Raw genomic sequence first — 16,263 nt, 5'->3', positions numbered from 1 at the left:
AAGTTCTTTGTGACAAAAATCTTAAGATTTTTAGGGCTAGCTCTTAATTTCTGTTTTTCACTTCCAGATCTGACATGATACCACTTGTCTGAAGATTCTGGCTTTCTATGAACTGGCATGCTACTGAATTGACACTAGTAACTAAAGTTTCTTGTCTCACAGTTCATTTTGAGAAACAAACAAACAAAAAAATCCTTCAAAGGTGTCTGTGGGCCATAATGAAAATATAGAAAGAACCTCCAAATTTGTAATGCGCAATTTGCAGTAAGATAGAAATCAAGTTAAATTTTCATTTTATTTTAATGAAAGATAATGAAATTAATATTTATTTTTATATTTTAGAAGGAGGAAAGAGGACAATTGAAGTATCTGTTCCAGGAGCTGAAGCCCCAGAAAGCTCAAAATGCAGTACTGTCTCTCCTACCAGTGGGATAAATACCAGAAGGTAGGGTTACAATGTGAACAGTTACTTTAAAAAATAAAAAATGTGGTTTTTCATTCTATCTGTGAAAAAAGAAAGTGTATAGTATCTAACTTAGGTTCAGACAGACTCACTCGTGTAGAGAAAATAAAGCAATTGGAGAGAAGAATTTCTGGGGAAAAAGAAGAGGAGTGAGGAATAGGCCTTAAGTAGAACAGTGTGGGTTGGCTGTTAAGAACAAAAATAGGATAATAGTACATATATGGAGCACTTTATAGGTTATAAAATTAGGAGATAACCTCTGACAGACAGGGTGGGTAAAGTGACCAGTAGCATTTTTCTCCTTTATAATAAACTGAAGCTCATTGAGCTACTTGAGTGTTTTGCTTAGATGGGTCACATGGTTGGTAAAAGATGGCACTGAGGGTGGACACTGCGGTGCTGTTCCAGGGCTCCTTACTCTTCCAGCCTTACCCTTGCCCTTGCACATGCATCTTTCCCCTTTAATGTTCAAAATGTTACAGCATGATACTTGATGGTGGAAATTGTCATTATATACTCGTCAAAACTCATAGAATGTATAACAAAAGGGTGAGCCCTGATGCAAGCTATGGATTTAATGAATACTGTATCAATATTATCTCATCAGTTGTGATAAATGTAGTAACCTGATGCAAAGTGTTAATAATAGGGGAAACTGTGGGGGAGATGAGAGCTATATTGGAGCTCTCTGTACTTTACATTTGGTCCTTTTGTAAACCTAAAACTGCCCTAAAAATGGAAGTCTATTAATTAAAAGCAAACAAACAAACAACTTAGGGTGGTTAAAATATGTTACAAATAATTACCTCATTTAGACTTAACTCAGCCATTGCCAGTACTGAGATTTGTCAGTCTTATATAATTTTTGAAGGTTAATGATGATAGATCACACTCTCACTCTTTTATTTCTCATAAATAGATCTTCAGGGGCTACTAGTAATTCTTGTTCTCCATTAAACGCCACCTCAGGAAGTGGGCGATTCACACCTGTTAATTCAAGAACAAAGGTATGTGATAAAATGTAATTGTGAAATTTGTATAGGGGTCAGGGAAGGTGGTTGATTTAGTGATTTCCATTTTTTTTTTTAAAGATTTTATTTATTTATTTGACAGAGAGAGACCAAGCAGGCAGAGAGGCAGGCAGAGAGAGAGAGAGGAGGAAGCAGGCTCCTTGCCAAGCAGAGAGCCCGATGTGGGACTTGATCCCAGGACCCTGAGATCATGACCTGAGCCGAAGGCAGAGGCTTAACCCACTGAGCCACCCAGGCGCCCCGAGCGATTTCCATTCTTAATTGGTCTTGTTATCCTACAGGTGACATAAAATTCTCAGAAGAAAAGAATTCCTAATTCACCTTTACTAGAAAAAAACCATTAAGCCATATAGTTTCTTTTGTGTTCTAGGGTAGCTAAGGAATAAGGTAAAATTCAATAGGATTTCAACATACACTGGAAATCACTGGTTTCAGGCAAAGCATTCCAGTAATGCGACAGGACATACAGGCGTGACTTGAAGTCCCTTGGTGCTTGCTTTGGCTGTGTGGGATTGGGATATTCTGGGCCCTGGGGCCACTTTTCTTGTCACTTTACCCTAGTGTGCTGTATTTGAGTGTGCCACTGGTTAGAGAAGTTGCGGTTAATCAGTGTCATACATATTCTTCATGTGTTCTGATTTGCTGTAGATAGTGAGTGCTTCAGTAAATATTGAGTATTTATAGCCCAGATTGTTATTCTCAAATATCCCAATTGTCTAGCACTACAAGATTTGTTCTTTGCTGTTTCCTATATCCTAAAAAAGTTTTTTAAATAAAGATTTACTTATTTATTTAAAAGAGAGAGAGCACACGTGTGTGCACACACATAAGAGAGGTAGAGGCAGAGGGAGAGGAGAGAGAACCTCAGGCAGATTCTCTGCTGAGTGTGGAGCCCAGCATGGGGCTCCATCCCACAACCCTGAGATCATGACCTGAGCTGAAATCAAGACTCAGACACTTAACCAACTGAGCCACCCAGGCGCCCCTAAAAAAGTTTTAAAGTAGACTGTTTTATATAATTTGCCCTTAGTCTCTGGAATTTAGTAACAAATTTAATTTACTAAGATCAAATAACTTGGCTATTTTAAAAGTTTGTACCTATAGTTTGTATAAAATACTGGATTCATCTTTTATTTAAAATTTAGGTTTCCTCAATCAATCAGGGGATCTGTTGACCAGGGGAATCAGTTATTTGGGAGTGGCTTTGTTAGGAAATAAAAATTGCCAGTAGCAGTTTAATTTTCAGTATCCTGTGATGACATAGGATAACTTTGATTCTATGTACTTGGTCTAAATAATTATAAACCTTGACTGGGTTCATGTTTCTGATTACTTTCTAAATCCACCTTGCATCTTTGTTCAACAGATGGAAAAACAGAATGAAGAAGGCTGGTTTGCTCTTTCTACCCATGTGTCATAAGTGAAGTTCGTTGTATAGAATTTGTTTTCAGCAGTATATTCTTGAGCTCCCACTCCCCTTTCTTTCCCTGCTTCTGTTTTCAGGTTTTCTTGTCCTTTTAGGTAAAACCTACAAAGATCTTGTAACTTAGTACTTATGGAACAAAGAATAAAGCAATTATTTAAATCTTGGATCTTTTCAAATAGATTTCCAACAACTAACCAATGTACAACCTTCTGTGAATTAAATTTTGATTTTAGGGAAATTGAAGTTTTATATTCTCATAATTTCATAAGTATTGTAAGGTTTTGCTGAGTAATACATTTTTACCTTTTTCATCTTTATTCAGGTTTTCTTTTTTTGTCTAGTATATCTTAAGTGATGTATTTCTTTTATTTTTTCCTAAAGAACTAAGTTGCTTTGTATATAACTTATAATAAAATGGCTCTGGGTGATTAAAGTCTGGCTTTCAGAAAAATTAAGCCCTCCCTTTGATTTCTTTTTGGGTAAGAAGTTACTGTTGTCCATGGATTTTTCCATCAAGTGGAATGTACAGCTTTAAAAAATAGGTGCGGGGGGTCTATTCACATTTGTTTATGCAGCTAAGAGTGGATGTATAGATTATAAAATTCTTAGATAGGCTTTGGGAAAATGTCATCAATAATTGTAATGTACGTCAAATAAATAATGATCATAGAGCTTGTGTCTAAATGCAGTGACATTGATTTATTGGTATATTTAGCGTTTGAAACAGAAATCAGTACAAAAGTTTGCTGTCAACTTTCCCAGCCCTGAATCTACAACACATTCAAGATTGTTTTCTCCAAAGCACCTGTTTGGCTCTCAGACACTGGCTTTTATTTTAAACTTCCTTTTAAAATTATCTCTGTTCTTTCCCTGTGGGATGGGAATTCTCAACCTGGTGTAGTGGGAGTAGGGCAGGGGAAACACATTGAAACTACTTGGGGAACTTTCTCAGACAACACTGTCCCTCCTGAGTTATTCGTATTCTTTGAAGTGTCAAATGCAACTTTCATTTGGGCCTCTTCCTTGTGGTGGCAAAAATATAATTCTTCCCTGGTATCATTGATGTTATTTACGTGAAGTCATCTGTATTCATTTGCATTATTGCAGGTTCTTCCATCTGTAATGTACTTTTTAAAAACTTGGTGTTTAATAAATACTATCCCTGCCTGGAATATAAAGCCATTTTAATACCATTCCTAATATTGAAATGTCAAGTTTTCTTCTTGGTCTGTGAATGCATTGTTTTTTTGTTTTTGTGTGTGTGGTTTTTTTTTAATTTTTGAAGTTTTTATTTAAATTCCAGTTAGTTAACATGCAATGTAATATTAGTTTCAGATGTACAATATAGTGATTCAACACTTCCATACATTACCTGGTGCTCATCACAAGTGCCCTCCCCAATCCCCATCACCCATTTCACCCATTCCCCCTACCCACCTCCCTGCTGGTAACCATCAGTTTGTTCACTATAGTTAATGGTCTGTTTATTGGTGTGCCTCTCTGTCTCTTTTTCTTTTTCCCCTTCGCTCATTTGTTTCTTAAATTACACATATAAGCAAGACCATAAGGTATTTGTCTTTTTCTGACGGACTGACTTCTCTTCGTGTTCTCTAGTTCTATCCACATTGTTGCAAATGGCAAGATCTTTCTCTGACCGACTGACTTCTCTTAGTGTTCTCTAGTTCTATCCACATTGTTGCAAATGGCAAGATTTCATGTGAATGTATTCTTTTTTTTTTTTTTTTCATGTGAATGTATTCTTTGGACTTAATTTCTCTTAATGTTCCTCAACTGGTTGGCTGTTTACTTTTTCCCCTTTTATTCCTTTAAACTTCAAAAGCCATGGATCTCGACTTTGGGAGCACGGAAAAAAGACCAAACCAGCTACCTGGGAGGTGAGCCGTTGGCATGACATTTATGTCTGTCTGCCTATCTGTCCACCTGAGAGTGCGTGTGTAAGAGCACAAGCAGGGGAAGCAGCATGCAGGGGGAGAAGCAGGCTTCCCAGTGAGCAGGGAGCTGGACGCAGGACTCAGTCCCAGGACCCTGGGATCATTACCTGAGCTGAAGCCAGATGCTTACCCAGCTGAGTCACTTAGATATCCCTTGACATGACATTTTTTAAAAAGCTGCTTAAGATGATTTAATGTGTAGCCAAAGTTGAGAACTAGTGCTCATTGGCAATCTGTGGAACTGATATTTAAGTATCCATCCTGCTAATAATTGTTTTAATTGATAAACTTCAAAAGTAGGTTAAAAAAAAAATTCCCAAGAATAATAGATAACAGGGAAAAGAGCTTGCTCTCTTAGGCTTTCTAAAGCAGTGCTTCTCAGCTTTGGTTGCCTTTAGGGTCATATAGGGACCTTCTAAAATTCCCAATGGCCAAGTCTCACTCCAGACTAGTTAACTTAGACCTGGGAGTAGGACAGAAACATTTTAAGAAACCTCCTCGGATGATTCCAGTGTATAGCCAAGTTTGGGAAACATTATGAAGATATTTATTACCCCCAAATCATAAATTGGTGCATATTTGGTTTTAAGTAACACTACTTTGGGCCCTCTATCAGCTTTCAGAGCTGGCTGCACCAGTGGATTTCAAAGTATAGCCCTGCCCAGCAGTGTCAGGATCACCAGGGTACTTGTTAGAAGTGAAAATTCATGGGCCCTGCCCTAGAACCATTGATCAGAAAATGTCTGTTTTAATAGGCGCCTCATGGGATTCCGATGCATGCTTCAGTTTGGGAACCATTGATCTTAGTATCTCAGAGGGGTGAACTCTGTTATATTTGATGATGTACTACATTTGTATTCACTTTTCTAGTCCACACTCAGATCACTTCTATTTCTTGTGTTAGGACTAGGAAGTTTTTGGCTAACATAGAACTTCTCCAAAATGCCCCAGGGATGCCTGGGTGGCTCAGTCCATTCTGCCTTTGGCTCAGGTCATGATCCCATGGTCCTGAGATGAAGGCCCAGGCTCCCGGCTCAGCAGGAGCCTGCTTCTCCCTGTCCCTTTGCCCCACCCTGCTTGTACACACACTCTCTCTCAAATAAATAAAATCTTAAAAAAAAAAAATGCCCCAGAAAGCTGCTATATCACTTGCTAAACTTTAATAAGGTTTGCAGTTTTCCATATTACAGCTTGGGAGAGAAGATAATCAAATCCTCAGTTAATGATACAATCATTCCTATGCTGAATAGTGAGATCATTTTAAGTTATCAGAATTTAATAATAATTTACTGTTTTGTAAGTGCCAGGCGCTGTTTTAGCCACTTTTCATGATTTTAAGATACCTTTATGGGGTAGATACTATTACCTTCTTTTGCAGATAAAGAAACTGAAGTACCAGGAGGGGTAAGTACCCTCTCAAAGTCACACAACTTAGGCGTGGGGATCCTGGGATGGGACATAAGAAGTCTTTGCACAAAGCCTACACTATGCTGCCATCTTACAGTGACTATGGTATGCAAGTACAAATCATAACAACAGTAATAATTATAGCTATCTTTATTGAGCCGTAGCTGTGGTTATCTCATCAAAATCTCCAGTAAAACTGAGGTAGACAGACACCTTTAAATGCCACCCACCTCCCCTTTACAGGTGAGGAAATTGAGCCCTGGAGATGAAGTAAGTAAGTTGTCTAATGCCAGGGTGTATGAGGTAAAGCCAGGTCTTGAAGCTCTTTTTTTTTTTTTTTTTTTCTTTTTAGATAGTGAACACATAATCAGGGGAGAGGGTCCCAAGGGAGAGGGAGAGAGAGAATCTTAATCAGGCTCCATGCTCAGCACAGAGCCCAATGCAGGGCTCAATCCCACGTCCCTGAGATCATGACTTGAGCTAAAATCAAGAGTCAGATGCTTAACTGAGTCACCCAGGCACCCCCCCCCCTTTTTTTTTTTCAAAAAGATTTTCTTTTTTTTTTTTTTTTTTTAAAGATTTTATTTATTTATTTGACAGAGAGAGATCACAAGTAGACAGAGAGGCAGGCAGAGAGAGAGAGAGAGAGAGGGAAGCAGGCTCCCTGCTGAGCAGAGAGCCCGATGCGGGACTCGATCCCAGGACCCTGAAATCATGACCTGAGCCGAAGGCAGCGGCTTAACCCACTGAGCCACCCAGGCGCCCCGAAGATTTTCTTTATTTAACGGAGAGAGATCACAAGTAGGCAGAGAGGCAGGCAGAGACAGAGGGGGAAGCGGGCTCCCTGCTGAGCAGAGAGCCCACTGCAGGGCTCATTCCTAGGACCCTGAGATCATGACCCGAGCTGGAGGCAGAGGCTTAATCCATTGAGCCACCCAGGTGCCCTGGCACCCCTCTTTTTAAAATATAATTATTGGACTCCTCCTAACTTACAATAGTTGATCCAGCACAGCGGCTAAGTCTGCAAGTATTGCTATCACAAAGCTTAGATGCAAATGCCAAATCTGCCACTTGGGCTGTGTCCCTGAGTACATTATCTCATTTTCCCATTTGAGAGTCAGACATGATATATCTTATAGGGTTCTGAGGAGTAAGACAGGTGAGTATATGTAAATATGTTAAGGACAGGACCTGACTCATAATAAGCATTCCGTAATGATAATTGCCAGTTTTTTGGTGCACAAATAAATACACTATTTACTTGTGTTTCCAGATTTTTAAAGATACTATGTAGTGAATTCTTTGTGATTTTCTCAAATTAACATTGGACTCAGTGCTTTAAATTTAGAGATATTTCACCTGAAGATGTTTGGAGGTTGAAAGAAAACATGTTGAGAATATTATTTGAAAATATAACTAACATGCTGTTTTTTTTGTTTTTTTTTGTTTTTTTTTTTAAAGATTTTATTTATTTATTTGACAGAGAGAGATCACAAGCAGGCAGAGAGGCAGGTAGAGAGAGGGGAGGAAGCAGGCTCCCTGCTGAGCAGAGAGCCCGATGCGGGGCTCGATGCGGGGCTCGATCCCAGGACCCTGAGATCATGACCTGAGCCGAAGGCAGCGGCTTAACCCACTGAGCCACCCAGGCTCCCCTAACATGCTGTTTAAAAATAAGTTTATCCTGTGTTTTCTGACTTTTCAGACACCCTGGATATACCATTTGATAATTAACAGTAAAGATAATCTTTTAAATCAGGAGACTTTAAAAGTCAAGAATACTTGACTAAAGAGAACATTTCAGGACTACCAACACATGCATGGAATAAAGTTTTTGGAAAATTGTGTAACATGGAAACCAATAAATACAAAATAGAACACAGCCTTTAAAAAATCAACTTTATTGAGAAATAATGTATATATAATTAACTGTATCTAAACTTAAAAAGAATAATTAATTGACTTTTGGCAGCTGAAACTACCACTACAAGACACATTTCGGTCATCTCCAAAAGATTCCTCCCGTCCCTTCAGTGCAACCCTCCCTTTACTCTAGCCCTGGGCAAAAACTGATGTGCTTTTTGTCATCACAGATTTATCTAAAAGGAATCATACAATTGTACTATTTGGTGTCTGGCTCTTTCACTTACTATAACTGAGATTCATTCATTTTGTGTGTGTCAGTTTCCTCCTTTTTTACTTCTGAGTAGTATCCCATTGTATGGGTATTTATCCATTTCCCTGTCAATGACCGTTGGGTTTCTTTCCAGTTTCTGGCTATCAAGCATAGCTGCTGTCAAGGTTCACGGACAAGGCTCTGTATGGACAGAAGTTTTTGTTTTTCTTGGATAAATACCTCGGACAAGGAATGGCCTGGTATAAGTTTAGCTTTTAAAGAAACTGCCAAATGGTTTTCCAAAATCGTTGTTCCATTAGATTCCAACCAGCAGTCTCTGAGAGTTCCAGTTGCTGCATAGCTTCCACATTGGGTTCTGGCAGTTTTAAAAATTGTACCCACTGCGGCGGGTGTGGTGTATGCGCGTTGTGGTGTGCATTTCGCAAAGGGCTACTGTGTTTGCTGGCCACTCAGACCTCTGATAAGGTGAAGTAGTTAAAGCCCTTTGCCCATTTGAAAAATTAGGTTCTAAGGTTTCTTGGGGTTTTTTTCCTTTATTCAGTTGTAAGAATCCACTATGCATTCTGGATACAAAGTGCTTTGTCACTTATTGCAACACTGTACCCAGTGTATCTTAAGTTTTTATTTAAAGTCCAGTTAACATACAGGATAGTTATCAGTTTCAGGTGTACCAGGTAGCCATTTTAAAACAATGTTTGGTAACGAGTGACTCTGCACCACAGAGCCGCTCAGGAGCAAACTGCGGAACCCAGAAATTCTGGGTAGGCCTCTACTTTGCGCATCCCGCATCATGAGACCAAGGATCCCACAACATAAAATCATTTCCGTGCAGAAGCCAACGGAGATAACAGAGGCAAATAAACAGCTCAATAAAAAAGCCCCAGGATGTATCTTTGCGGTGGTAGTGTGCAATCAGGGCCCCTAGGGGCCATTTTTTAATTGCCGGGCAGGTATCTAAGTATTCAAAAGTCATTTCGCTTATTGATATAACATTCTTGGGATAATTATAATAGTATAAACTGGATATAAAAATAAATGGGGGGGGGGTGCCTGGGTGGCTCAGTGGGTTAAAGCCTCTGCCTTCGGCTCAGGTCATGATCCCAGGGTCCTGGGATCAAGCCCCACATCGGGCTCTCTGCTCACCAGAGACCCTGCTTCCCTTCCTCTCCCTCTGCCTGCCTCTTTGCCTACTTGTGATCTGTCTCTCTTAAAAAAAAAAAAAAAAAAAAAAAAAAAATGGGGGGCGCCTGGGTGGCTCACTGGGTTAAAGCCTCTGCGTTCGGCTCAGGTCAGGATCCCAGAGTCCCGGAATCAAGCCCCACATCCGGCTCTCTGCTTGGTGGGGAGCCTGCTTCCGCCTCTCTTCTCTCTGCCTGCCTCTCTGCCTACTTGTGATCTCTGTCTGTGAAATAAATAAAATCTTTAAAAAAAAAACAAAACAAGGGCGCCTGGGTGGCTCAGTGGGTTAAGCCGCTGCCTTCGGCTCAGGTCATGATCTCAGGGTCCTGGGATCGAGTCCCGCGTCCGGCATCGGGCTCTCTGCTCAGCAGGGAGCCTGCTTCCCTTCCTCTCTCTCTGCCTGCCTCTCTGCCTACTTGTGATCTCTCTCTGTCAAATAAATAAATAAAATCTTTAAAAAAACAAAACAAAACAAAAACTAAAATGGGATAATAACCTGATAGAATGTTGCGCTTTTCTGTCCGGCTTGAACCCGAGTCACGTGCCTGGAAACAGCCGAAACCAAAGCCCAAGGCTATTCAGAGTCTCCAGGCCTCCGCGGAGAATTCCCCTCTCCCTGCGCAGCTGCCTTTGGGCGGCGCATGCGCCTCACCGCCCATCCGGTTCCGCCCACCGGGAGGAGGGGCGGTGTTGCCTGGTGACCGCCGTAAACGGAGACCTGGGGTTGGCGCCGGGACTAGGAACGCGCGGCCGCGCTCGGTGCTTCAGGTAAGTTTGGAGGCCGGCAGCGGGGCAGTTCCCACAACTTCCCCCTCAGATCTGTTGGCGAGTCAAGGAGCAGTGAGCCCCACTTGGACTTCTCTCAGGCTGAACCCGCGTTCTCCAGGTTCGCTGAGACATAGTCCTTCATCCTTGGTACGAGTCGGTTTAACAAGCGCTGAAGTGACCGGCATTGGCGGGCATAGAGCTAGACGTCGTGGTTACGAAGTGGACACGGTTCCTGCCTGCCAGGAGCTCCTAATCCGACTGGAGCGGAAGACAGCAGACCCCAGGAGTGCCAGTTAGACGGGTCTAAGCCAGAAGCAGGGAGTCTGGTGGGAAAGTGCCTGGGTTCTGGGGTCAAGCAAACCAGATGGCCCCACACTTAGCTGTGTGACGCTTGTCAAGTTGATCCCTCTGCTCTTCAGTTTCCTAATATCTAAAAAGAAAGATGATAATGCTTACTTCATGGGGTTCTTGTTACTAATTAGGATATTGCGGGTAAAGTCGGTGCCGAGTAAATACTTGTTGCATACAAGCAGATATAGGAGCATACACGTACTCGGTGTGTCCAGCCCATGGTGAGTTGTCCCACGTGGCTGCTAGGACTTTGGAGGAGGAGAAGGGACTAAGGAGGGGCAAGGAAGGGGGAAAGTGGAGATGAGGGACCTCTGTGCCATGCCAAGGAACCAGAGTTCTTATTCTGTGGCATGAGGAGACGTTATAGGTTTCAAACAGGAAAAGTAGCACCCTAAAAGCTGTGTTTTGGAACTACGAGAGGCAGGGTAGAAATGGACTAGAGAAGGGAGAGACAAGGTGTGAGGCTGTGGTAATGGTTCAGGTGAGATGACATAACCAGATGAGGGTGGTAACACTGGGAGTAGAAGGGAGAGGATGAATTCAAAAGGCTCAATGACTGTTCACTTGGCAACGAGACATAGAAACCAACTGCATGGGTGCGCGAGAGGGAAGGTTCAGAGTAACTGCTCTGCGTTCTCATCTGGAAATTGCACGTAACTCATTGAGTTGTTTGGAGAAACATGTGAAACAGTATGTGCAGAATCCTTAGAACTGTGTTTGACACATGGTAAACATTCAAAATACATGGAGTATTATTCTTCGCACAGTGGTGTTTCACTTTGTTAAGTAGAAACTGAGCATCTGTTTTATGTGACAATCTCTGAGTCTTAACATGGTCAGCTCTGGCACACTGCGGAGATGGAGTGTCTGAGTTTGTGAGACTGAGGACCCTGGAATCTGGGGAATGAATCTAACTAATGTTGCGTTCAGGACCATTCTGGTTTCCAGCCAACCTCCTTCTAGCAACACATGCCTTTGCACCACTATGTACTATGATTTTTTTTTTTTCCTTTATACGTCCTCAGGGTTGACTCAAAACTTGATAGTCTACTCAGTGAGTTGGTTAACGGAATTAGCCATAGGGTGGATCAGTGGAGCTCAATCTAATAAAAGGACTTTTAAGAGAGCTCACAAATAGCCTCCCAAGCCTAGCTTGTTCAGTTGTATGAGATGGGACATGGTTGAGAACCCACAAAGTGTGCTGTAGTCGTTCTGGCTGGTTACAAACTGATTATGATGAGTCAGCATATGATGAGCTACCACCCCGCCCCCAGAAGATAATGTAGTATTAGGCTGCCTTAAAGCAATACACTGTTCCCAACAAGTAGAGTAACAGTTCATCTCTTTTGGAGAATTTCTGGATCCCCCAAAAAAGATACAAAATTGGGAGGGATATTCAATGCATTGGGAAGGAACTTCTTGAGCTATCAGGATGCTGAAAAGAGTTGAAACCAGGTTGGTGAGGGGTAATCGAAAGAATTGGGATGCTATAGCTGGAAAAAAGAGGATCTAGGGAGAAAAGTAAAGTAGCTACAATTACTTGAATGGTTATAGTACACAGGAAAACTTGTATATGTCCCCAGAAGAACAAAGGCCAAATGGATCTAAGTTGTAGGGAAGCAGATTTCAGCTTAGTATAAAATAACTAAGAACTAGAGCTGAGCATTAGCAGAATGTGTTACTCACTAACCTGAAAAGTTTGAATCGAAGCCAACTGATCATCCCTTGAAGTGTTCCTTCATTTGTTCATTTACTCAAGAATGAATAAATTTATCCCTTCAACCATTTTGTAGACTGACTTTCTATGTGTCAGGCACTGCTCTTAAAGCTCTACTGTATTAAATCAGTGAGATCTCAGAACAGCTTTATGAAGTAGGTACTTTACCTTATGAAGTAGGTACTTTACAGATGAGAAAACCAAGGCACAGAGGGGCTAAACACCTGTTTAACACCTCACAGGGTGTGTAAGAAGGAGAGCCGGGCTGTAAGCACAGACAGGCTGGCTCTAGCCAGTTCTCAGCCTGACCAACACACTAGACTGCTTTTCTAACAGTGCTGAGCTTAATGTTGTAGATGTGTGACTCTCACTGGGTGGGATGTTGGACTAGATAAGACCTCTTTCAACTGTCTGAAGATTCCATGGTCACATTTATTGAGCTCTGGCTGTGTTGGAGAGAATTTGTAGTAATTATGGTAAGAATAACAACTGTTTTTGAGTACCTCCTGTGTTCTTTATGTAAACCTCTGGTCCTTAAGCCCAGCTTCTTATCTTGGGTTGCACAAAAGAATTACCTAGGGAGTAAGAGCCTGAGAATGATATGCTATGAAAGTCGTCCAGGTAATGTGAAAGTGCCGCCAGTGTGGAGAACTCTCGGTATAAAAGATCTCATTTAATACTTATAATGACTCTGCCAGACAACCTTATTAATCACCTTCATTTTACATATAAATGGACTAAGAGTTAAGGGATGCCAATGACTTGGCCCTTGCCCAAGCTAACCCCTCTCCTCCGCCAAACTAGGATGTGAACCCAAGCCATTCTGGCTCCAGGGCCTCAGCAATTTACAGTACAACCTCCCAGTTCCTTGATTCTAAACAACCCCAACCTAACCAACCAACCAAATGAATAAAAATCACCTTATTCCATCTCACCAGTTACACTGCCAATCTCTACATCAGGAGCCCCTCCTACCTTACCTGCTCAGGTACCTTTCACAGGTTCATCAGCCCCCCTTTCTGAACCAGAAGAGCTGAGAAAAGATCTCAGTATTTTTTGTATAGCAGTGCTAGTTCAGAACACTGGGAAACTTCCTTGGGTTCCAGTATTTTCTTCCATACTGCACACAACCTGATAGTAACTGTGTTTGTGATATTAAAGTTTATTGCATGGTCATATTAGCCACTTGAGGAATATATTGCTTATAATATAGTGTGAGATAAAGAGTACACTTTTTTTTTTTTAATTTCTTTTCAGTGTAACAGTATTCATTGTTTTTGCACCACACCCAGTGCTCCATGCAATATGTGCCCTCCCCAATACCCACCACCTGGTTACACTTTTGTCTTGACACCAGTTTACCTTTGGTTGTGGCTTAAACCCTTTGTTTACAGACTGGCATTACCATAACGGTTACTGTATTTGTTACCATAATTGTTTACTGTAATTGTTTCTTATTCACTTTATAATAAATTTATAAGTAGATTTATTAGGTCTTACAAGCTCTTTATTAGAATATATGTATCCTGTTAATGATCAGGTACAGTATGTTCAAAATAAATGTATTTGGAAAAGAGAAGAGTAAAGGACAGAAAATGATCTCATGAAATTTTTAGTGATAGGAAGCAGAAAAGAAAACTATGAGATTGAAACCATTGAGAGGTATTTGACCTACCATTGCTGCCTTTGAAGGGGTCCATGGGCCACGCGGCCTCTGGAAACAGAACAACTCCTGGCCTACAGTCAACAAGAAAACAGGGACTTTGGTCCTACAACCACATGGAACTGAATTCTGCCAATAATCTAAATAAGCCTAGAAATAGTTTTTCCTCAGAGCCGGCAGAAATGAAAGTAGCTCTGCCAACACGTTGTTTTGACCTCGTGAAACTCAAGAGAACCCACGGAGTGTGCCTGGATTTCTGACCCAAAAAAGTGTGAGAGAAGAAATGGGTGTTATCTTAGGTTGTGAAATTTGTATGCTGGCAATAGAAAATAAAGCAATAACTGTTTATAGACTGAAGTGTTACTGAAATTTGCAGACGGACAGTTATCTCTCAGTTCTTAACTGATCAACAGCCACAGGATATCCATTTACTTTGGCTGGCAAACCCAGAGCCTGCTCTGCTCCGCTTATTTAGGGCCTGCGACACGGCAACCGAAAGAATAGTTTATTTTCTTTCCAATAGTTTACATGTTGATTTTTATCAAGGAAACCCTTAGCTATAGTTGCTCTCCAGGCAGGACTTTCAGATCATCCTTGTTCTGGTCAGCCCCGTATCTGGATCAGTGGTTTAGAAAAGCTTATTCTGAGACTATATTCCAAGAGAATTGTCAATTTCTTCTTCCTAGATTGTAAAGTATTTAAGGTCAAGGGCTCACTGTTGCTCTTTTTTGTGTCTTCGGCAATGCCTAGTATAATACCATTTGATATAAGTGGGCTCAGTAGTTTTAAGAATTGAGTTGGTAAATGTACGTTATAAAGAACCTTTACAGGGGCGCCTAGGTGGCTCAGTGGGTTAAGCCGCTGCCTTCAGCTCAGGTCATGATCTCAGGGTCTTGGGATCGAGCCCCGCATCGGGCTCTCTGCTCAGCGGGGAGCCTGCTTCCTCCTCTCTCTCTACCTGCCTCTCTGCCTGCTTGTGATCTCTCTCTGTCAAATAAATAAATAAAAATCTTTAAAAAAAAAAAAAAAAGAACCTTTACAGGGAGGGAAAATATGGCATTTAGGTATGTTTGTATCTCCCTAAAGACCGTTACCCACAGGGTGGGATAATGTGCAACCACGCTGCAGTAACTGATATTAGCTTGCAATATTGATCTTTAAAAAATTATTTCATTGTTACAATTATTTAATTATTTTCAAATCCATGACTTGTATAAATGTAGAAAGCAAGTCTGTATATCCAAACTGGAAGGAAAAGGAAATGTCCTGGATGATAGAATTTGATTTTAAAGGATCTTGCTACTTAAGATTTTTTTATCATTTGATTCCTACACACTTCCCAATCCCAGTGGCTATATATTTTATAATCAGGTGAGAGGAAGGAAGGAAGGAAGGAAGAGAGTGAGGAAGAAAGAAGAAAGGGAGAACATTAAGAGAAAACACACACACACGTACACTTTTTTTTTTTTTAAAGATTTTATTTATTTATTTGAGAGAGAGAGAGACAGTGAGAGAGAGCATGAACGAGGAGAAGGTCAGAGAGAGAAGCAGACTCCCCGTGGAGCTGGGAGCCCGATGCGGGACTCGATCCCAGCACTCCGGGATCATGACCTGAGCCAAAGGCAGTCGTCCAACCAACTGAGCCACCCAGGCGTCCCACACGTACACTTTTTAAATGGTAAAACATCATTTTGGTAACCCAGAAAAATGGCCCCAAAGTGCTAAACAAAATTTAGTAACGTAGGTGTCATTTTAGGACCTATGTTTCCTGATAATAGCTTTTAAGAAAAACATTTGGGCCCTGCACTATTGTCCCCCAAACCAAGGCAGGGCATCATCATGATGTCACTGCAAGAAAGCAGATGGAATGACCCCCAAGATACAGATGAAAGGAGGTGGTGTTCACACTGCCCTCTCCACCAACCATGTAGTGTGTATCCCATCTGCTTTCAGCATACTAGCCTTTCTTCACAGACCAGGAAAGGAAAATTATGCACTAGTTCAATTGATTCTCATAGCAGTCTTGTAAGTTGTTTTTATTTCACTCCTGTTTACAACTGAATTCATGGAAAGCTTATGTGGCAAAACTGAGATTCAAACCTGAATCGAACCACAGATCTGAGTCAAATAGAACTGTTGTTCTATTCTGTTTGCCAATCCTGCAGTAGAAGG

The 16,263-nt window shown here is 41.2% G+C and overlaps 2 protein-coding genes across 10 annotated transcripts in view; both read left to right on the top strand.

The window, feature by feature from the left end:
* SPICE1 (spindle and centriole associated protein 1) overlaps positions 1 to 4,079 on the top strand; it is a 68,373-nt gene extending 64,294 nt beyond the window's left edge. For 6 of the 7 annotated variants that reach the window (XM_047724939.1, XM_047724943.1, XM_047724925.1 and 3 more), the window contains exons 16-18: positions 343 to 445; positions 1,383 to 1,470; positions 2,861 to 4,078. In XM_047724939.1, the coding sequence (XP_047580895.1) occupies positions 343 to 445; positions 1,383 to 1,470; positions 2,861 to 2,914 (245 nt within the window). In that variant the 3' untranslated portion in view covers positions 2,915 to 4,078. Of the gene's footprint in view, positions 1 to 342; positions 446 to 1,382; positions 1,471 to 2,860 lie in introns of all 7 variants that reach the window. The other variant, XM_047724946.1, reaches the window with a different exon arrangement.
* Positions 4,080 to 10,281: 6,202 nt separating this feature from the next.
* The window catches only part of CFAP44 (cilia and flagella associated protein 44), a 166,863-nt gene continuing 160,881 nt past the window's right edge, over positions 10,282 to 16,263 (top strand). For 2 of the 3 annotated variants that reach the window (XM_047724893.1, XM_047724889.1), the window contains exon 1: positions 10,282 to 10,360. The gene's annotated coding sequence lies outside the window, so the exon portion shown is untranslated. The other variant, XM_047724890.1, reaches the window with a different exon arrangement.

This window comes from Lutra lutra, chromosome 1 (genome assembly GCF_902655055.1).
Source record: "Lutra lutra chromosome 1, mLutLut1.2, whole genome shotgun sequence".
In the NCBI taxonomy this organism is placed as follows: domain Eukaryota; kingdom Metazoa; phylum Chordata; class Mammalia; order Carnivora; family Mustelidae; genus Lutra; species Lutra lutra.
This window is presented reverse-complemented; position numbering and strand designations above follow the sequence as displayed.